At 35.8% G+C, this 23,561-nt stretch overlaps 1 protein-coding gene and 1 long non-coding RNA gene across 2 annotated transcripts; both read left to right on the top strand.

The window, feature by feature from the left end:
* Nucleotides 1–3,080: 3,080 nt before the first annotated feature.
* Nucleotides 3,081–6,327, top strand: LOC117961433. The gene is made up of 7 exons (XR_004660403.1): nucleotides 3,081–3,204; nucleotides 3,719–3,772; nucleotides 4,483–4,543; nucleotides 4,638–4,672; nucleotides 5,907–5,991; nucleotides 6,076–6,127; nucleotides 6,247–6,327. It is a non-coding gene; the product is annotated as an uncharacterized LOC117961433 (long non-coding RNA).
* An 816-nt stretch (nucleotides 6,328–7,143) lies between these two features.
* On the top strand, nucleotides 7,144–22,904 carry LOC117961429 (phospholipase B1, membrane-associated-like). The gene is given in 34 exon segments (XM_034900081.1): nucleotides 7,144–7,217; nucleotides 7,317–7,424; nucleotides 7,861–7,932; nucleotides 8,736–8,807; nucleotides 8,991–9,065; nucleotides 9,161–9,221; nucleotides 9,773–9,831; nucleotides 10,514–10,587; nucleotides 10,748–10,791; nucleotides 10,890–10,998; nucleotides 11,729–11,780; nucleotides 12,091–12,171; nucleotides 12,261–12,326; nucleotides 12,405–12,505; nucleotides 12,615–12,696; nucleotides 12,775–12,879; nucleotides 13,479–13,574; nucleotides 14,150–14,221; nucleotides 14,457–14,534; nucleotides 18,207–18,267; nucleotides 18,560–18,618; nucleotides 19,161–19,228; nucleotides 19,314–19,357; nucleotides 20,274–20,373; nucleotides 20,477–20,528; nucleotides 20,617–20,697; nucleotides 20,797–20,862; nucleotides 20,953–21,047; nucleotides 21,773–21,854; nucleotides 21,955–22,011; nucleotides 22,013–22,066; nucleotides 22,161–22,256; nucleotides 22,344–22,418; nucleotides 22,625–22,904. Coding segments are annotated over 33 exon segments (2,607 nt in total). The 5' UTR covers nucleotides 7,144–7,217; nucleotides 7,317–7,334; the 3' UTR covers nucleotides 22,853–22,904.
* Nucleotides 22,905–23,561: the final 657 nt, after the last annotated feature.

Genomic DNA, 23,561 nt, shown 5'->3' with positions numbered 1-23,561 from the left:
GCAGGGAAACAGCCAGGTTTTCAGCTACGTATTTATGCGCATGCGTGAACATCGTGCGCATGCGCAGAACGGATCGTGCAGGCAGGACGGATCGTGTACCGACAGGTGCCTTACATAGAGATTGGCATGGAATACTTCCCATAAAATCATCTCTCAATGCAAATCAAACCGGCTATTAGTCTAACTGATATATAAAACCATGCTAATCTCTATTTATGGTGAAGGGTATGTGATGATATGGGGCTATTTTAATTCCTAAGGCCAAGGAAACTTTATCAGGATGCATCCTGGATCCATGAAATAACTGGCCTTTAATAATAAAAAAACTGTCTGCCTCTATGGGAATTTAACATAGGGGTAGGTATTCTTAAGCCCCCTGTTTATTAGGGAAGAACATTTATTTATTTACAATACATTATTCATTCACAAAGAAAATTGGTGTCCTTAAATGTTGGATTTTGCCTCATTTTTTAAGTAACGCATTAAGATAATTTTCCAAAACATGATTTTTTTATTCCACTTTTTGGTCAACTTAAGCATGGGTTTGCAAAGTTATGAGCACAACTGTATGTTAGTTTTTGTGCCCCAATATTCCATTAGTCTAAAAATCTTTTATCTATTTACTTGTTTTGTGTTTATTTGAACTTTAATTAAGTAACACAACAGTATAACAAATTATGTTTCTATTAGGTCATGGCCATTTAAAATGGTAAAAAACCTAATGACAACAGCCACACTCATCATCTTAAACTTGTAGCCTAGTTGAGTCTTTACCGGAGACTAGAGTCCACAACAGTAGTTTTACAGTGGTAGTTCTACTCAATTACAAGGTCTATGCTTTTATTTTAAATACGCAGACTCCCTAGTATTTTCCATTAGTATTTTCTTTAACTGTACATGGTATTTTCCGTGTATCTCTGGAAGCTGACCACTAGAGGGCAGAAGAGCATACTAACCCACAGATGTGGAATTCCAGGGATGGTCATCTACCCACAATTTAATTTTATGTTAAACATGGACACTTGCACGAACTGAAGGAAGAAGGAAGAAGCTTAAGTTTTTAAATCCCAGGTCATATCAGGCCCATCAGTTTTTATTTATTAGTACAGATCACAATGATGGCAGGTCATGGAGATTTTTCAAATGCAAAAGTGTAACTATAGAACCTACTGTTCAGCCAATGTAAGCCTGTTCAAATAGTAGAGTAGATCAAAGAGATAAAAGACATGCTGCAGCAGGTGGTTCATGGGGAGTAAATGTTGTTGAGGGAAGATAACAGACAGTAAAGGCAGCGCAACCTCATGTATGAATTAGGGTGACCACGAATACAGTCAACTCTTTGGTTAGAGACAGACAGCATTCATAGTTCTGCAGGCTTTAAGATCTGCCGGAAAACAAGGGGCACAGTGGAGAGGTCATGGATTCATATTTTTAAATACAAACTAAACCTTGGCTTAGTCCTTTAAATGTGTCTAGTATGTGACTACAGCTGTTCAATAGATTTAAAAAAGTAGTGATGCTGGCAAAATTAGAGGCAGTACTTATGTCTGTATTTCATGAAATAAGAACAGTAGTAAAAAATCTGGTGAGTTGTTTTCTTAACTTCTTTGCCCTTCCTTCAGGCTATCTATCACATCTCTACCTGCGAGGAGATACAAGATAGATAGATAGATAGAGTTATATAAAACGGAAGCATTATTGTCATGAAACAAAAATAAAGTGAGATTTAAAAGAAAATGTACTTTTCAGACCACTGTTTCAATTAGCTTTAAATAAATACAAATGTTTATTTGAAGCATGGGATGAAATACATAATACAAAAGATTAAGTAGGGAGTTGTAGCGTCACACAAATAACTCATTGGACATCCACTTTCCAACAAATTCTTAAATCTACGCATAAACTTTTGCCAAATTTACAAATGGTTTTTGTAAAACTTTCTAATGTCAGACCATTTTCTGCATAAAAATATCAAAATTTGTGTAGAAATCTTAGTCCATTTATTATATATATGTATGGAACGTGTCTAACAAGAAGCCAACAAGGAGCACAGTTGTAGAAAATGTGTTGTTTTCGGTCATTAAAATCCTAAAATGTAAAAGATACAAAAGAGACAAAAGAGACAATTACAACTATTGTGCTATTGACCAGGATATTCTTCTTCCCCTTGCGCAGTGGCATTTTGCCCTCTCACACAATACATCTGTTGTTACAGTCAGTCCAGAAAGTGACAGGACTCCTGTCCATATATGTATTATATATATATATTGTAATGGAGAGGTTCAAGGCAACACGCCAAGGACTTATATTTGGTGTTTAAGAAATAGTAAACCCACATAAAAAACAACTTGTCATTTTAACACTTCAGCTTTGGATCATATAGTATTCGAAAAATACGCCAGATGGCAGATTTGGTTGGAAAGAACCAAATTAGCTGTTTCCCCAGTTTTGTATGCTCTGCTAAGCTAAGCAAACAAGGTTTGAATAAGCATTAAGTTTTAAAGCAATCATAAATCCATTTTTTGACAGAAGCAGAATAAACTAGAGGGGCCTCAAGGAAAACATATTAATGTGCATTGTTATAGTCAATAGAGAAGAACCTTAGCCTTCTCTTATCTAACAGCAAAACATATAATGCAGTGTATGTATAACATATAATCCTGTTAGCAGAGTAATGTTATAGAGCCTTAAAGTTACATCTTTTTGTGACTCTACATGTCTTGATTATCTCTGCTGTCCCTGTCTAGTAGTAGTAGTAGTAGTATATTACAGTGTAACTGCAGAATTCATTTAGCTTACCATCAACATTGTTATTTGGTAAACCCAAAGATTTAGTAATGTTATTATGTTGTAATGTAAATTATATCCGTAGTTGTTTAAAGCAGATATTCTTGGATATTCCATAAATACAAATCACAACAACACCCTGAAGTTAACTCTCACTCATAATTACAATAAAAGTTTTATTATCAATCATTGTTTCATTGTAAAACCTTATGGCTGTGTCCTCCGGAGGCCAGTCCCTCCCCTCTGGGCATATTGTCGATTTGTCAGTATCAGTTATCCTGACCAGGTATAACTGATAAGGGTGCAGAGAGGAAGGAAGGCTGCAAAGATCCATGAGGACCAAATCTGAGAAAATCTGAGAGATGATCCTTTCTCAGCTGCTTCTGATCACAGTCCTGGGGCTCGCATGGACAACAGGTTTCCAATATTTTCCTAATTTAACGCTCTTGTCACTGTGCTGCAGGTTTTAAAATCAGACATAGGAGAAACTGATTATTCCTGTTTTACACTTCTATAGAGGATGTCAACATTATAAATCATGTAAGTAAACTTGTTAAGGATCATTTAGGGGTGGCAGCTGGAACAAAGGTTCTGCAGCAGTTAGAAGTGCTAAGTGTTTTAGAGTGGTATTTGATCCAATAATATGGCATATGCATATCTTGGTGTAATACATTTGTGGGCCTCTGAAGAGGACTGGGTTGAACATTTTTGATCTGAGCACATGGAGACATACATTTTGATGTGTTTGACATGTTTTTGGTGCAAAAAGTGTAAAGGTCAAGTTGAAAAAAAAATACAGTGTAGTATGTGCTCTTTGCTTAGCAGGCACATTAAAATACTCTGCATGGCTGTTCAGTTGTTAAAAGTGATATTTGATCCAGTATTTCATATACAGTACATGTTCGTAATGGTGTACTCTTTCTGATTTCAGTAACTGGACTACCTCGCACTCAAATGTTCCCCTCCCAGTCGGCCCCTTCAAATGGTAAGTCAGATTATTAAAACCTGTTAATGGCTACAAGTTACAAGTTTTGATTTTCCCAATTGCTAATGTGCATCGAAATGTGTAAATCATATAAAAAATTATATATAAGATTTACAAAACCATCATTGGTTTTCAGTGGATTATTGGCCTGTGGCAATTTCCTGCATGTCTTCCCCCCCTTTCTGAAGTAGCTGTTATGTCCATTAAAGGTGGCAAAGCCCAAAAAAATTATCTTTGAAAAAAAGTAATGCATGTTCTGTACCACTAAATACATGGATGAATTTAGCTTAAATACATTTTTATCAAGTACCAAGTAAACTATACATTTGAGCTACTTGTACTTTACTTAGGTATTTCCCTGTTATGCCACTTTATACTCCTACTCCACTGCAATTTTGAGGGAAAAATTCTTTGTTTACATTCATTTGACAGACCTAATGTTACTTCAATACTTAAGGAACTTGCTTATAATTCTTTTACAAAGTAATATTTTCACTGCAGGACTCTTACTTGCAATGGAGCATTTCTATAATGTAGCATCGCTACTTTTGCTGAAGTAAAGGATCTGAATACTATCTTTCACCAACAGATTATCAAACCTTTTTTGTATTCTACCCTCAGTTCTCAACTAGAAACATATTTTGTTTTTGATTTATATTTTAAAATCCCCTGCATCTCAGTGCTGAGATTTGATTGAAATTATTTTTTAGTTGACAGCGTTACGCCCTCAGATGTGGCTGTGCTTTCCTCCATTGGACTTCACATGCACAGGTGAGCGTTGCAGTTCCCCAGTTAGTTTCAACCATGTTCTAAAATTCAACAATGTAGACACATAATCAGACTGTAGTCTTTTCTGTTTCTGCAGCACTGAGCTGTCTATGGTGGTATCAAGGCTCACATGTAAAATTCAAAGTCTTAAAAATGCTGTTTGTTGTGTTTACAGGACCTAAAGCAAAATTTTCCTTAAATAATTAACCTAATTTCTTTTTAAAGGAAAGAAATTATTTCAATCTCATTTTAACGCTGCCATCAAACAGGCTTACTGGGAAAGATCAATTAACTCTCCTGGTGATGAACCAAAATGTGTGGTTTTTGGTCATTAAAATCCTAAAATGTAAAAGATACAAAAGAGATATTAACAACTATTGTGCTAATGACCAAGAAATTCTTCTTGGTCATTAGCAAGTGGCGTTTTGCCCTTTCACACAATACATCTGTTGTTACAGTCAGTCCACAAAGTGACAGGACTCCTGTCCATATATGTATTATATATATATTGTAATGGATAGGTTCAAGGCAACACGCCAAGGACTTATAGTTGGTGTTTAAGAAATAGTAAACCCACATAAAAAACAACTTGTCATTTTAACACTTCAGCTTTGGATCATATAGTATTAGAAAAATACGCCGGATGGCAGATTTGGTTGGCAAGAGCCAAATTAGCTGTTTATCCAGTTTTGCATGCTCTGCTAAGCTAAGCAAACAGGGTTTGAATAAGCATTACGTTTTAAAGCAATCATAAATCACTCTTTTGATATAAGCAGAATAAACTAGAGGGGTCTAGAGAAAAACACATTAATGTGCATTGTTAATATTCAATGGAAAAGGACCTTAGCCTTCTCTTATCTAACACACTTGTACTCGAAAGCTCAATTAACTCTCCTGGTGATAAATCAAAATGTAACTTTCACTGTTATTAGCTAACTGTCTTAATACACAGTATTATTTTGATTTGGTTGATATGAGCTCTAATACACTACTGTGTGCTAACTTTATAACACTAATATCTTATCCGACCGTGATCATTTGAAACAATCAATCCCATCACACACCACCAGGTCTGTGGTCTGGTATCTTTTTTTAAAGCCATTCATGACACAAATGGTTCTGTACTTCATAGAGATAAAATACTGACTGGCACAAAGCAAGATGTTCCCAGTTGCTGATTTAACATTTAATTCTGATTATGAATCAGAATGTAGACATTTGAATGTAGCAACTTCTTTCACGCTGTTGTTAAATATAATATTGTTGCAGATACATTTTCTGTCATTTGAAAGTTATGGAGCATAATCCAAGGCTCTGCTGTGGTTTGCTCTGGATTTTGGTGTTAAACTTAATGTCTCTCATTTAGAGATGATGGCCCTGTTTAATCCTAGACTTGTCAGTCCTCTCTCAGATGAAACAAACTTGTATGATCCTCAGTTTGTTCAACACAGGTACACACAGCTTTTCCTGACACATGACATAACGTGTTACTGTTGACTCTGGCTGCTTTCAATGAATTGTTTTCTCCTTTGTAGCACACTGGCGGAGCAGGCAAAGGAAGTGTCTCTATACCTCCAAAACAATCAGGTAGGCGCTCCAGTGTCTGCAAGGATACATAATCAATAATATTTAATAACAACCAAACAGTCCCATGGCATAAAACAGCTTTACAGAGGTTGATGTTATCTATTTTACTTCTACTACAGGCTGTTGATGTGCATAGAGATTGGAAGCTGATACTTCTCTTTGCTCAGGTGGATAAGCTCTGTGCTTGTGAACAGCAGCAGGTAAACAGCAAAATGATAAAATATGAATCTTAATCTAAATTGTGATAAAAAAAATGCATATATTGTGTGCTTACTGAGTAGTATCTTTAAATATTTTTGCCTCAAACAGAAGATGCAGAGTCCAAGTTAAAAAGAAATCAATTCAGCGCCAGACTCCAAGCTAAAACTGTTTGTCTGACAGAAACTTCATGTTCAATAATGATCATCATATGTTTTATTTCAGGTATTGAGCACATGTCATTTGATTTACAAAACAACCAACGGCTATTAAAAGGACCACAGAGCTAAAAATGCAAATGGAAGGGAAATAATTTATTAAAAAATGCTTCCTCACAGCTGCTAGTTTGTCTCTTGTTACCTGACAATTAATCCTTTGGAAATGCAGTGTACATTTCTAACATTTTATTACAGATGTTAGAAAAAAAATGTCATTCCAAAGGTTAATAAATAGGTTACAAAAGTTGCAGACATTGTGTGCAGGTGCAGTCTGTTATTACAGCCGTGATTGAAGAGGTCGATGATGCTCTGCAGCTGCTGCACTCTCAGGTATTATTTCAGATTGTGTACAGTATTTTTCGTTCAGTTGTTATTACTGCATTGCCGACATTTAATAAGTCTAAGTCTAAGTCTAAGTCTAAATTCACAAACTTGACATTTTGTTTCACTTAACTGTGTTGCAGCTAAAAAGGACCATTGTCAGTGTTGCATTGTGGGATGGAGAGCATGGTACTTTCCACAACAAGTGGGTTCATATAAGATTGGATGCTTATTTTTTCATCTAGTGCTAATAGTTAACAATCTGTTTTACTGACAGGATGTGTCGATGCACAGAGACAAACAATAAAGGAGAAGACAGACTTCCAAGGGTCTTGTTGAGTCATGCTTTGCAGGTTTGTCCATTATTCATACCAGAATATCTGATCGTTCAATCCTTTGGTTTCTTTAAGCTGCTGTGAAAGTATTTTCTCAACTCCTTTTTCACTGACCAGGAGTCTTTGCATGACCTCATGGTAAAGAAGCGTTGGTACCGTGACAGAGATGACTTCACTGTCATTGTGCAGGACGCACCTTTAATCACAGACCTTTCTTCTGTCTCTGTGAGTTCACTCGCACAACTTGCATCCCTTGCATCATCTTTCACACTGAGCTTTAGTGCATCAAAAATCCGTGATGTATAAAAGGACATGTGTCCTTTGACTCCTGAGTTATTAATTATCAAGTGACAGAGCTGAAATAACAAACATCAATATGTGCCTTTTCATTTTTTATTGTGAGAATGATTCCTAGAATAGGCATTTCTCACAGGTGACATTTTGACTGGTCATATCAAGAAAAGCATGCTTTTATCATTTAAACCCCTTTCCAACTACGACACGTCAAGATGTTATCTAAGACAATACAAAAATGTCACAAATGAAAACAAAGTAACAGTTTGTGATAGTAACAGATACACAGTCGTGATTATCTTACTGAACATGTACTTTATGTATCTAAAGTACAGTACAAGGTGGTTGATGTTCTTTTTTCTAACAGAGTGGGAAGCATCTCTTTAAGTCAGCGTCACAACAAACTGATAAACTGATGGTGCAGCTGTGGACAAACCTGGTAAGACCTAAAGCAATCTAATCAATCCGCAGCTCTCTCTTTATAATACAGACACCCATACACACAAACACACACACACACACACACACACACACACACACACACACACACACACACACACACACACACACACACACACACACACACACACACACACAGTGGTGGAAGAAGTATTCAGATTCTTTTAAGTAATACCGTACTGTGAAAATTCTCCACTAAGTAAAAGCCCTGCATTCAAGACTTTAAGTTAAAGTATGTAACACATTTTACTTAAAGTATAAAAAAGTAAAAGTAGTCATTCTGCAGTAAAATATTACTTGTCAGTGTTTTACTTTTATATATGAGGTTTGTGGAATAGTATTAGTGTTGCATTAATGTGTATGTTGCATTTTACTGCTGTAGCTGTTTAAGGTTGTGCTAATTTTAACTCTTTGTTTGTGTCTGTGTCTCTGTGTCTAAAAAATCTATAAGCTCATTATATGTGTGTTACATTGATTTTTAAATTGTTTAGCTTATCAAATCGAATGGTATGAAAAATGGTAAACGGAGAAGTTAAGCTGTCAGACAAATGTAGTGCAGTAAAATGTAGTTGCCTCTGAGATGTAGTGGAGTGAAAGTATAAAGTTGCATACAATGGGAATACTTAAGTAAAGCACAAATTTACTACTTCAAATTTGTACAGTATTTGAGTGAATTGTAACCGTAACTTCATAAATTCGACCACTGCAAAGATATACGCAAACATTCAGAGCCTTTGTTCTCCCTGTAGCAAACATGAAGACAATGAGTTTTCTGTCTTTCAGCTGCAGCCAACAAGTGGCCAACGTAACACAGAAGACAATGGAAAGATTATCGCATTGCCATGTCCAACTGAGGTGAGTAACTGTGCTACAAATTCACACACGCAGTTAAATCAGCATGCTAAAATGTGCAATTAGATTCACTTTAGTTAAAGGCAGGTTTCAATCTGCCAAACTAATATTCCACACCGCTTTCTCAATGTACCTCTTTTATCTTATTACTCCTCCTCTCTCCGGCTATCTACCTCCCTCCACAAGGACCGACCCTTCTTAAGGACAGAGGGAAACTCTCCTTCACATCACTACGGCGATGCTTCTTCTCTCCTCCTCCCAGTGAGTCTAGTGTGGTAGCTGGAATGGAGCTAGTGGCAGCATTGTACGCCTCCTGTTTAGTTCTGACTGTGGATTTGCTCTGTGTGTCCGGTCAGGTCACAGGCACAGAGATGCCCTGTAAGGACTTCAGCCCCTCACCCTCCACACCCACCTCAGGTACAGTAAGATGGTGTTCACTTACATGTTAGGAATTTATCAGGCGCTCTAAGGCACTCTTAGTTAACTTAAAAAAGGCAAATATTGTTTTTTTTATGGGGACAAAACACATTGAAATGGGCAGAGGGAATGTACTCATAATTTGTCTAAATGTGTAATTTTTTATAGACAGACTTTTCATGTTGCAAAACCAGGAAAAGTATTTAGTTACTTCAAATATAAAGCAAATACAAAACAAAGGTGTCACATTGACATACAATTTATTTGATGTATAGCATATACATGTTTATAAAACACACTTTATATTCCTTTCATTAGTCACTAATCTGTACATTTATCCCTTTTTAACTATTTTATCATTTTTAGTATTGTGCTTATCTCTGTTTAAGATTTTTTTTTTGGATCTTACTATAAAGTGTTTTTAGCTTGTTATATTGCCATATTCATATCTTTACACACATTATATGCACACATTATATTAGTTGTACATATACAGTCCTTCTGAAAGTCCCGTGCTGACTGGTCTGAGATGCCTTTTTACATTTTCCCAGTCCATGAACTTAGGCCTGGAGATATCAACGTGGTGGCTGCTGTGGGAGACTCTCTGACAGTGAGTCATTTCGCAATTCTTTCAAGCGGATAGAACGTTATAACATAATACATTATCTTGGAAGTAGGATAATGATCTTTAACTCAAACATATAATGTTTGCTGCAATGCTAAATATGCAGTGTAGGACCAGTAAAGGGAGTTTTTCCATACCACTGTCACATTAAATGCTTGCTCTTGGGGGAAGTACTGGAATTGTTGGATCTTTGTAAATTATAGAGTGTGGTCTAGTCCTACTCTATCTGCAAAGTGTCTTGATATAACTATTGTTAAAATTTGATACTATAAATTGAATTGAATTGAATTGAATTAAAATACTGTACATTGGATAAATGAGTTGGATAAATATATAGTTGTATATATAGATAAACAAAGGGTCTGAAAAATGTAAGAGAACAGCTGATAGCATTCATTAATAATGATAACGGTCAAATTTACTTGCATAGCAGTTGGCTTAAGTGCGAGAACAGTCCAAAGATCTCAATGCCTGGGTGGTCTTTTATCAAATCCTTGTATTGGAGAAATGAAAAAATGGCCAAAGTACAATGGTGTAACAGTATGAAATCACACATTTTAATATCTACATTAAAAGAAGGGACAAATATACTGGTGTAATGTAAAAAATTAAGAATTTCTTAAGTCTTATTTCATTGTGTTACTGAAACACTGTCTTGTTCTGTCAGGCAGGGAACGGTATCGCATCCAGCCCTAACAACATCCTGGACGTCTTGAATCAGTACAGAGGTTTATCCTGGAGGTAAGTCAGGACTTTCCAAACTAACTATCACACTGTAACATAATGCTTATGGTATATGTCTTGCAGTGTTGGTTTAAACATGGCTGTATGACCATCATTCCTTTTGTTGGAAAGTAATTTTTAGTCATTATTTTAACATTATATTCTGTGTTTTTTGCAGTATTGGTGGAGAAGAAAACCTCACAACTGTCACCACGCTGCCCAGTGAGTCTTCTTAATGACTTGTTTCTGTTTCAGATAACTTGTTAAAGTTAGTCTTTGTTGCACTTTGATTTATATACTTATTTTCTTTGTTATAACAGACATTTTAAAACATTTTAACCACAACCTGACGGGCTACTCTGTTGGCAATGGCAAGCAGCAAACTCCTCAGGCATTCCTTAACCAGGCTGTAGCGGGAGCTAAGAGCAAGTGAGTCCTATCAGAGGCAACTTCAGCCGCCTCTTAGCTGATTTTAATCATACAGTACCTGTTCATGGTTTAATAATTAAGCTGACTTGAAAACTTTAGAAATTTAGAAACTTTAGATGCATGCATAAAAGCTTTTAACCAAATCTATTTGACATATAATTTGTTGTTAGATGATATTTTAATAAAGTTCATAATTTTAGATTGCATGAAAACACATCTTTCTTGCACTATTAAATACAGCTATATACAACTATTATAAAAAGACACACTTTACAATCCTTTGGATGTTTATATTAGTTGAGTGAGAAAGTTCATATTTTTATAATTAATTTTAAATGTTACACACCTACCTACTTTACTTCTAACAAAAACAGGAAAAGAAAGCCATATAAAATGATAAAAACTGTAATTTCCATAAGTCTTTTACATTCAATAAACAAGGGGAAGGGAGGAACTCTACTAGACTGTGTTAATCTTGCCTTAAGGTCTTCTTACCACTGTTGCTTTCTCTGGACTTTGAAGCAAAATTATTATTATTATTATTATTATTATTATTATTATTATTATTATTATTATTATTATTATTATTATTATTATTATTATCATTATTTACTTACAGCTGAAAGAAAGTAGAATTTGGATGAATATATTAAAAATAAATGTGTTTTTACATAACTGAGAACAATCTTTGGCATTTCATCATGATATTTTATGTTGTGTGTGTTTTAAGGGACTTATCAACACAGGTGCGAGCCCTGGTGGCAAGGATGAAGAATGACTTTGTAAGTTAATAACTTTTTATTTACTGTGTTTCCTATTTTTAAATTTGAATACTCCACTATAAAATTATTTTGCGCTGGCATATGTTATATCTGCTTTGGACCATAACAAAAGTGAAGACATTTCCATTTTTGTAAATATTCCTTAATGGTAAAAATTTGGCAAATCTAGGAGACACGCATGTAGAATTGGATTCTTACTTCCAACGAGGGAAATGTACTTACTCATAGACTAGGACAGAAGAATTCTCCTTTTTAACAGTGCTACTGTACATACTACTCACGGTCACTCACACTCTTCTTTCTTATACAGAGAATCAATTTTGAATTAGATTGGAAGGTGATCACCCTTTTTATTGGTGGAAATGACCTATGTGACCACTGCTCCAACTCTGTGAGTACTAATGTGAAGTAATAATTTATGAATCATTTCTTGGAGGGGCCAAAAGACGAAACTTGAAAATGCTTTCTGTTTCTTTACAGCTCCTTTACTCTAAAGAGAATTATATTCGTAATGTTCGAGACAGCCTGGATTATCTACACAAAGAGGTAAAAAACTACAGACATGCAGCTACATTTGATTTACTACCATAAATTGTGAGCAATATTTGAGATTGTCTTTGTCAGATACCTCGGGCTCTGGTGAACTTAGTAGAGCCTCTCCATATTATACCTCTGAGAGAAATGCACAGCGACACTTCACTGAAATGTCCAACTTGGCTGCTAAAGTGAGTAACCCTTTTCTCTAAGCTTTTTCAAATTCTCACTGAGATATTAAAAAATCTTATACATAATCATAAACAGTGGTATAACACCTTGGTATCCCTTCTTTGCCAGAACACTGTGTTCTTGTGTTATTTTGCCAATGCCCAACTCTGAAGCTCTGCAAAGGGTGGAGGACATCAATAGAAACTATCAGGTATTTCAGACAAAAATATGGTTTTGAAACAGCCCAGTTCATCATCAGGCATTGACACATTCCCTTTCTTTCTTTAAGCGTTTACTGCATGAGCTTGTGGAGTCAGGCCGGTACGACACTCGCTCAGACTTCACTGTGGTTGTCCAGCCTTTTTTCAGAAGCATCGTCGTCCCCAGACTGACGGTCAGTAACAAAACCCTGTCTTTCACATGTGGACTGACTGTACTTTATGAGAGTTTGGTTTATCACCTTTATCCAAAAGATAACCACAAGTTTCGCACCAGAATAATGAGAGTGACTTTAGCAGACAACATGTACATTAATTTTGGGCAGTTAAGTCTAATCCAATTTGGAATTTGTGGATATTCTGTTTTTGCCATTACTCCAATCTAAAGGCTAGCTATTTTTCCTGTTTTCTCTATTTATGTTAGCGTGATGTCTAACTCTTGTCAAGACAGCAAATTTATTACTTCTGTATTTACCAAAATCTTGAACTATTCCTTCGACATTATCTAGTCAATAGAGTTCAATTTGAGACCTTGAATACCAAAGACAAAAAGAAAGATGGCTTTGTTTTTATGAACAACTGGATTTTAGGACACAAGAAAAAAAGTTGTGTAGTGATTGCCATAAAGTCCTAATTTCTAATAATTACCCAGTTAATAGTTCCTTCTTTTTTAACCTGCATCATATTAAATTGCTCAAACTCCTATCTAGTGCAGTCCTACATTTAACAGTTCTGATTGATAAAGAAAAGTTTGCACATGTAACCTGTTACACAGGATGGTCGTGTAGATCGCTCCTTTTTCAGCGCTGACTGCTTCCATCTGAGCCAGAAGGCCCAGACGATGTTAGCTCGCTCCCTCTGGAACAACATGGTAAGTTTCTGACAGAAAAAGAGAAAATTATTGCACAACAAATTCAATGATAGTGATTACAAATTAGAAAAAGCCAGAAAAAGAAACCATTGACAAAAGTTAGACATCTGTAGCGTGAAAAGAAGTGGTCTAATGACAAGAAAACTTGATGCACAAAACTGTAGACTAATGTTCATATCATTTTGGAGTAATAGATCACCCATTTAACCCCCATAAGAAGTACAGCACAGTAATTAATCTGGTAAACATATAAATAGAGTACACAAGCTTAACAATAAAATACAGCTCAACAGTAAATTAACACCACAATTATTATTATTATTATTATTATTATTATTATTATTATTATTATTATTATTATTATTATTATTATTATTATTATTATTACTATTGTTATTATACCTACATTTGATGGTCCAACAAGTGCATTACCTGTGTACATATTGGTTAAATAAATATATAAATAGATAGATGTGATTATATATTTATATCATTTTTAAAGTAACAGTGTAGGCCTATTTTAAATAAAACATGCTCAATGATACTCAGCCTCACTCTGATTCTGGTTTCCTCAGCTGGAACCTCTGGGCAATAAGACTACCATGCAGGATTTTACTGTAGACTGCGACCTGAAATGTCCAACTACGGTGAGAAAAAAACAAATTTGTGTTAAAATAACAAGTCAATGCTTTAAATGCTGGTTAATGTTTTTCTTTTTTGTAAATTTTATGATGGTTCAATCCTGTGAGAAACTTGACATAAATGAATTAATTTCAAAAGCTTCTGTTATTATAAGTCTATAATGTTTCAGCAATCTGTTTTTTTAGTTTTCTTTCTGAGACCATCATGTAATATACTTTACATTCTGTCCTTTGCCTACAGACTTCACCATTCATCCGTACCTATAACAACAGCAATTACACATATGGTGACCCCTCTCCAACACCTGGACCTATCACCGTAAGCCTTTAAACTCTGTCTGAGAGGCTTGAGAAGTGACTTCTAGTACAAATAAAATAAATAATGTAAAACCAAAGACCTGAATGAAGCTACAATTTCACAGAAAGAAAATATGTCACAGCATTAATCACACAGTTTGAATGAAAATAAATAATAAAATAAATTACTCTCAATGTACATCCATCTATTTTCTCAAATCATTTTACACATTGACCATACCTTCAGATGTTTCATTATGGGCTGAAATATGTGCCAACAGAAACTGAATTTGAATCATGAATTAGAATTGCTACACTTGAATAATTGTATTGAAAAACTGAATTTGAACCACATAATTTGAAATTGTATTGTTTAATTTGAATCATTGCATTGAAAAACTGAATCTAAATAGTATATTTTAAAATTGAATTTATTCATTTGGAACTGATATCCAATAAAACATGCTCATCGATGAAAATTCAACTCTCTATATGTCTTCACATTCAGATCTCCCAACTGAAATTCAGTTAAGCAAATTCAATTTCAAGTTAATGTGACAGATATCCTGATACTTGAAGGATGAAGGAAGAGCAATCGAGTGCAGATTAATGTGTATCTTTTGCGCTCTCAAATCACCCACAATCCTATGCGCGCAGCTTTGCCGGCTTTTTCCAAAAACAAACAATGGTGGACGTAAGCATAGCAAAGCAGAATTGGAGAGGCATCGCTGACAGTGCAAAAATCATTTAATTGTAAGTATCTTTAGTGTTTGCAGTACATTTCTTATCACTGTTAATGTGTTACATTAATGTAAAGCTAAACTTTGCTGGTACATATTGCTATTAATTATAAGGTAAATCACAAGCTAACGCTATGCTAACTCAAACTATCATTTAACATTAGGATGTAAGCTGGTTCGCTGTCTTTTGTGCTATTTGTGTTTGTAAAGTTTAATGTCCGGTGGCATTTTCATCTTTTTTTATATGCCGTTACTGTATTGAAGTAACGTTTGCAGAGATTTTGAAAATTGGTGTGTTGCTGTGTCAGTTGTAGCTGAGAATTGTAGATAAATCTGCACCTTGTTTACTTTACTAGAAATGTTAAATAAAAGCTTAAATGTATGAGTAGATTCCCATGTAAAAAGTGCAACGTAACGTTATAGCATTCATTACGGTAAACATCTTTTACTTGTGTTTGCTGTCTTTTAACAGTTACTAAGGAACAAATGGAGGCAGTGATGGAAGCCACAGCAGCAAGTTGGCCCGGATTGGTCAACACGGATGGGGCATTAGGGCAGTCTGTAGCAGTCTGATTGCCCCAGGCGCTGCACTAGCATCACCAGAAGGGAGAGATGAGGAGGAGAGGGAAAGCAAAAGACAAGAGAACAGAGAGACAGAGGCCAAAGAGAGATGTTGAATAGATTATTTTCTATATTAGAGATTGGCATTAAAAAAATAAATGCATTGAAATAACTGCTTTGTCTGTGTCTTTAAGTTTTTAGGTGTGTATATAATATAAACTGTTTTTCAATGTCTATTTTTTCTAACTGAATAATTGTGTTCAGATGCTACCTGTTTTAATAATAACTCGTTAGGTATACAAGCTATAAAAAGACATTAACAATATGTGTATCTTCATTGAAACATTTATTCATACATTACTATATGCCGTACACATAAGTAAATTCAACATGAAGTGGCGATCAGACAGCTGCCGATGATGGTGTTGCTTCCAGACTGCAGACAGAAGCAGAAAACTTTAGGGTAGTCCGGTAGTTATTCAGTCCAATTTTCTTTGTTAAGCACTTTAAAACAAACAAAGTTGACCAAACTGCTGTACAGAAAAATACAAAAATACAACATTATAAAACGAGTTAATATAATACCTGCGCAATAAAAACAATTAAACTAAATAATTAGATGCAGTAAATGAAGTCCACATATAACTAGGTGTCAAAGACCACAGACAAGAAGTGGGTTTTAAGACGTGATTTAAAAACAGACAAAGAAGAGGCCTGTTTACCGTGCAGAGGCAGATCATTCCACAATTTTGGAGCAGACACCGCAAAGGCCCGATCCCCTCTGAGCTTCCACTCAGTTTTAGGCACACTCAGGTGCAGCTGATCATCTGACCTGAGAGAGCGTGTCGGTACGTAATGGCGTATAAGATAAGCGAGGTAGGGCGGGGCAAGACCAGTCAAGGCTTTAAAAGCAAATAAAAGAATTTTAAAATGGATCCTAAATTGAACAGGCAGCCAGTGGAGTGAGGCCACCTAAAACAATCACTTCTGTCTTTTCACCATTAAAATTTAAATAGTTCAGAGCCATCCAGGCCTTTATGTCGTGAAGACACATAAAGTAAATAGGAATCTGACAGAGTATGCACCTTACTTTTTAAGAGGCACATAAATCTGACTGGCATCTACGTAACAGTTGAATGAAATACCATGCTTCCTAAGTATTAAACCAAGTAGGAGGAAAAAGAGAGAAAAGGAGAGGCCCAGGGACTGAGCCCTGTGGGACCCCACACGAGAGAGGAGCAGTGGTGGATACACAGTCACCAAGGCTAACTTATAAAGTCCGTTCAGTCAAGTACGATTTTAACCACGCCAGTGAACTTTGTGTAACTTTGTAGTGGTGTAGTTTATTATTTAACTGTTGACCATTTAACACACTAACACCAACCTTTACTGTTGTAGTGGGTGTTTATCAATGGTGTTGTTATTATGACTTTTCATAAGTTGGTTGAAGCTTGTGTGTCTAGAGATCTATTTAACCTTTCTCACATGCAGTTTACTGCATATCATGTGGTAGCTCATTAGCTGGTAGCGTTTACCTTGTTGTAGTTGCTGATCATATTTTGCACTGCTTTTGTATGAAAGCTAGAAGCTACAATGAGCAAATGTAAGATGTATGCAGTTAAGTACAAGCTAATGTAAACTGTTAGCTATTGTAAGCTTAATGTAATTAATGCAATTCTCCTTATCAGTAAGTGTTATGACTACTACAAACATGAACTCTCACAAGTTTTCAATTTATTGACAAGGGATAAATAAGAGATAACAACTATTGCTTACATCACAGCCTATTAGTGTTGGTAATGTTACCTACCATCGCACCCTGCGGGCAAAGTTGCCGACAGATTCTCCTCCTGCAAACATACTGACGCTGATTCTCTTTCTCCATCTCAACAAAAAATGTTAACAGCACAGTTCACAGTTCCACAACCATTTCATCCAGTATTTTGAAATGCAATGTGCACAAATGACATGCACTTGCTAACCTGTTCCATTTACGTGTTCTCCAAATGCAACAGAGGAGCCTGGTCTAGCCTCTGAAGGACCAGTCCTACCAAAGAAGGATCCCAGACTTTCAGAATCGTTGTCTGTCATTGATCTGCGCTCGATTGCTCTTCCTTCATCCTTCAAGTACCTGGATGTCTGTCAGAGTAACTTGAAACGGAATTTTGTGAACTGAATGGGAAAATAGAGAGTTGAATTTTCATTGATGATCATATTTTATTGGATTTCAGTTCCAAATGAATAAATTCAATTTCAAACTATACTATTCAGATTCTGTTTTTCAGTGCAATTATTGTTGCATTATACAAGTTTAGCAAATCAAATTCAAAGATCAATGATTAAAATTCAGTTTCTGTTGGCACATATTTCAGCCCATATTTTATTCCCACCAGAACTGGGGATCTGATTTCTCCTGTGTGGACCTTGCTCCATCTGACACTGTGCCAACTTCAGGTGAGACAGACCGTATCAGTCAATATAAGATTTTATGTCCTCTTTTATCTATTATTAATACCTGAAACAAAGACAGCTATGCACACCACCAGAGATCAACTGCAACAATTGTCATCTGGATTGTTTCAATGTCTCATCAAGACAATTTAACCAATGCTCTATTCAAATACAAATTATAAGGGGGCTGCAGAAAATAGGAGCTGGTTACGTCCCTAATAATACATTGTATACTGATGATGTTTGCGGTCTTGATGTCAGTAGGTTGAAAGTTTTTAATGTCTTTTACTTGTAGTTCACAAGCTGAGACCAGCAGACATCAAGGTGGTGGCAGCACTGGGAGACTCAACAACAGTTAGTGTCATAACATATTGATTTCCAGTTTATACGTACAAGGAAGGACACATAATGTACAAACAAATGTAAGAAACTCCCACATCCTCTGTCTATCTTAATCAGCAATAGACAATGATTACTTGCCAGGTAATAAATACCTTCTCTTTTTAAATATTTTTTTATTTACGTGTCTGTGTGTCTTGACGGGAAACATTCAGCAATAAGCACACACTGTGAACCTGTTGGTATCAGCTCTTTAGTGTCATTGACCAACAATCTAATCAAATTGTTATCAGCCGGATATCTTGCTCACCCCTTTTATGTTCTGAGTTTTAAGCTTTGATGTAAGACTTATCTTTGTCAGTGTCTCACTGTCGTCTGCAGCATAATATTTACAATTAATTCTGTGTGTGTGTGTTTGTGTGTGTGTGTGTGTGTGTGTGTGTTTGTGTGTGTGTGTGTGTGTGTGTGTGTGTGTGTGTGTGTGTGTGTGTGTGTGAGAGAGAGTGTGTGTGTGTGTGTGTGTGTGTGTGTTTGTTTGTGTTTGTCTATGTTCACAGGCAGGCACTGGCGCTAAGGCAAAGAAGCTGTTTGACCTCAATAAAGAGTATAAAGGAGTATCATGGAGGTACAAAATGCCTGTAGTAATATTTGAGGTATACTTTAACCCTCACATTTTACAAACAGAGCTGATGTTTGTTCTTCTTTTGCAGCATTGGAGGGGATGAGACTCTGGAGACGGTCACAACACTACCAAGTGAGTTTAAGCGTTAGTATCTCTGAGTCACTATATCTGACAGGAATAACAATTTCTCCTGCATAATGCTGCAGGGAAGCCTTCTTTTTAATATTGCAAATCTTACTTGCCCTACATTAAAAAACATTATTGTGGGGCAGTTTCTAAACAATGGGCCTCATGCCAGAAACACCGGCACAAACGGATGTGTTCCAAAGTGTCCCTTTCACAATTTCCTCATATAAAATTATGAATTTACTCATATACAGATAGTCTGTCTTCTTGTCTTCTCCAAACACTTAACTTGTTTGATTTAGGAATTATAATGCATAAATCATTATGAATTTTGGAATTCAATTAGGAGTTTAAGTAACTTCATGTCAAAACATTTTTTCAGTATGTCTGTCACACTACAGCATTGCTCTGATGACATTTTTGACAGCTGTTAATTATTAATATTTTCCAATTGTTTCAGTTCCTATAATATGACCACACACACTGCTACATTATAATTATTGTATTCATTCTTATGTGACATTTTTGCAAATGACGCGTTACTCCACCAATGGTAGCGGTTAGCCTTATAAATCAATATGTGGACACTGATTTGTTAATGCTTATGTCTCACTAATACGCACCTACTCATGTTAAGGTGGCATTCATCAGGTTGAACCAAGCAGTTATTTATTTTGAGTTTGTGCAGTTAAGAGGGTTTGGTCTAGGAACAGACTAGGAAGACTTGCACAAGCAGAAGTTCAAGTTCACTGTCTGCTAAGACATTCCTCTGCGGGAGTAACTAAATGCAAGCTTCACTTGTAGATAGTGGAAGAGCTGTAATGTGGCATGAGAACTTTAACTAATTTGCCAGCTGCTAGAGTTACAGAAACCAACAGTACACTACTTCTCAGCTGGAACATTTTTCATTTTTTCTCCTCAGACATTTTGAAGAAGTTCAACCCCTTCATAAAGGGCTTCTCCATAGGCCAAGGCTCCAGCCAGAAGTTCTTCAACATGGCTGTACCTGGAGCCAAGACTTTGTATGTGCATAGATATTCTTTTATTTCCTCCACCAGGGTAAAGCATTTGAGCAACCCATTGTTATTGCTCTAACACATATTTACTGTATTTGTTCTGTAACAGAGATATGACATTACAAGTCCAAGCTCTCATCAAGGCCATAAAAGAAAATAAGGTAATGCTTCTCCAAAAATAAGTAATTTATTAGATGGTTCTATTAGTGTCTGCCTCTTTCATGCTTACGTTCTGTACACTTTACACAGGAGGTGAATTTTGAAAAGGACTGGAAAATTGTGACAATATTTGTTGGAGGAAATGATCTTTGTAATTACTGCATAGACCAGGTAAGTGTCCTTATTAAAATTAATATATTGTACATAAACAACCACACACTTCTGTATGTTATGGAACTGCAGTAAAAAACATGTTTTACAACTCTGCAGAATAATCTGTCACCCAAGAACTACAGCCACAATCTGATGCTCAGTTTGGACATGTTATACAAAGAGGTGAGATATTATACGCTATAAGTATTGTCATCTGTCCTTGTCAGTAAAAGTGTGTTATGTTTGCTTATTCTTTACTCTCTGTCTCTTTAGGTACCAAGGTTGTTTGTCAATGTTGTGGCAGTCTTGCAGATAGATCCGTTGAAATCAGTTATGAGGAACACGCTTGGCTGTTCCCTCTTGCAGAGGTTTGTTTTTTCAGTTTTTTTCTCTCTGTTTCATCATCAAACAGCAGACAGACAATTAGCAACTAGCTGGGGAAAAATTAATCATCTAAAAAGCCAGATATGTAAAAGAAGAATGAATACTGGATTTACATTTGTTGGGTGGACACAACCAGATTCCACATGAACGATGTTTGTCTGCCAGATGTGTGATGTTCTGCAATATCAATTTAAAAGAAAATATGTCATCGGTGATTAAAGCTTGTTTCTGCTTCCCCCAAGTGGTAAAAAAGAAATAAGTAAATGCAGGTTTAAAGCCTCCAACAATTAAGATTGGTCGTTCCGGTGGTGTAATTTCTTTTTTCAAATCTAGTTAAGACTCATTCATTAAGCATCTGAGAAAGAGCAAGATTTCCTCAAGTTGATGTAAGGATGAAAAGAGAGAGACTTTCCAAAATAGCTACTACAAAAGCTTCAGTAGACATAAAGCAGTGGGTTCATGGGAACACTTGAGATGTTGCAAAATCCTCTGGTTCAGTTGTTTTGATGCATCAACAATGACTTCTAATTTGTCTTAACTACTGTTAACTTATAGAACTATTTATTTTTACATGATCAGTCAACGATTTAAATTCGGATTCAAGGATTTTGTCATGGAAAAGTCTTTGCACAGATTTTTTGATTTAGAATCATCTTCTTCCCTTATCTCAGCAAAAGGAGAATAAACAGAAATCTATTTTTGTTCACAGGACCAGCTGCCCCTGTGTTATCAATCCAGCTGTAAACTCCCCAGAGCTTGAAGAGATAAAACAAATCAATCGCAAGTATCAGGTAAAAGCTCGTTTAACCATATAAATATATGTTTTTTGAATTATTTTTTAAATTGGGTTCCTTTTGTCATTCCTCCAGTTTCGTAATTTTTTTCCCCCAGGCTGAGATCGAGCATCTTCTTTCTGGAAATCGCTATGAGGGAAAAGAAGACTTTTTTTTTTGCTGTTGTCCTTCAACCCTTTTTACACCATTCCTTTATCCCTTATATTGGAGTAGGTTACAGAGACATACAAATATGTGTCCAAACAAGCACCAATACACAAATACTGTAACATACCCATGCTAAAAATCTACACTTTTTACTGGGAGGGTGAGGTTGACTCAAGTTTCTTCTCTGTGGACTGTTTCCATATCAGTGAGCGAGCTCATGCTGAGATGGCCATTGCCTTGTGGAATAACATGGTGAGCATAGACCAAACTGCAACAAAATGACCAGGGCCTCCAAGTGCTTTTTGTGGTTTAACAGTATTTATCTTTCTTTCTTAACAGTTGGAGCCCGTAGGCAGCAAGCAGAACTACAACAATTTCACATATGACCGCTCAAAGATCCACTGTCCCTCTGAGGTATGTGTGGAGATTTTTAGAGTCTGGAGGGAAATCCCACTGCTCAATGTGACTACTATGGCTCAACTATTGGTTTATTTTATGTCTTATTTTCTTAATATTGAACACTTTTGGTCTCCATATTACTTAACACATTAACCCTAAATCTTGGAAGTTCATTTCTTCAAGTTCAAGTTCTTCACTGAGACATGTAATGTTTCCTTTAGGCTAATCCCTTCATCTTCACTAAGATCAACAGCCTACCAAGTCCACCAGTGAGCACCACCAGTCCTGCACCAACCATCCCTGTGCCAAAGTGTCCCTCCTCCATGCCTGTGTGGGTGCCAGTGATTGTGGGAATCGTTAGTTTACTGGCTGGCATTGTTTTTGCCTGGCTAATTATCTCCAGCTGTCAGCGTCGGAATAAACAAATTGGAGAAAGAAGTAGAAATTAAAGGAACTCGTTTTTAATGCAGTTGTTGTGATGCTGTATTTATTGTCAACAGTATATTTTAAAGTAATTTTACCAATATAGGGCAGCGAGTGGACTGTCTGTTTAATTTGAGCAGTACTGGCAGCCTGTTCATGTACAGAAAGTAATGTGATTATAACGTTAGTAACAAAATATCAAACAAGTATATAAAACATGTATCATTTTTTAACTGCACAGAGTTTGTTAAACCAGAATTTGTATTAATTTTCTTTTTTCATTTTCATTTATTGATGAAATAAAATTGCAGCAATTTTTTAGCCATTGTTGATTGACCTTGTAAACAATAGTTTCCTACCCACTGATGTGACTTTTTTTTAGCCATGCTAGCAGGGTGGCTCTAGGGATTTAGTGAAAACTGAAATATCTGAAATTTTGTCTAGACATGCGTAGTCCCACACTTATTAGGACATTTGTTTTGACTTTTGCCATTGACTTTTCATGTTTTTATTTCGACCTATCAACATAATATACATTGACTTTTTTAACATATTATACTATGACTTTTTATAATTTTTTCCAACATACTATGAACTTTTAGACATGCTATGACTTTTTTTGACATACCATACTATGACTTATTTCTAATTTATTTTATATGCTATTTTATGACTTTTTTGGACATACTAGACTATAACGCTTTTTGTGACTGTTTTCCAACATTCTATACTGAC

The sequence above is a fragment of the Etheostoma cragini genome, chromosome 18 (assembly GCF_013103735.1).
Source record: "Etheostoma cragini isolate CJK2018 chromosome 18, CSU_Ecrag_1.0, whole genome shotgun sequence".
NCBI lineage: Eukaryota > Metazoa > Chordata > Actinopteri > Perciformes > Percidae > Etheostoma > Etheostoma cragini.
The sequence above is the reverse complement of the archived record's forward strand: the minus strand, read 5'-3'. Positions and strand labels throughout refer to the sequence as shown.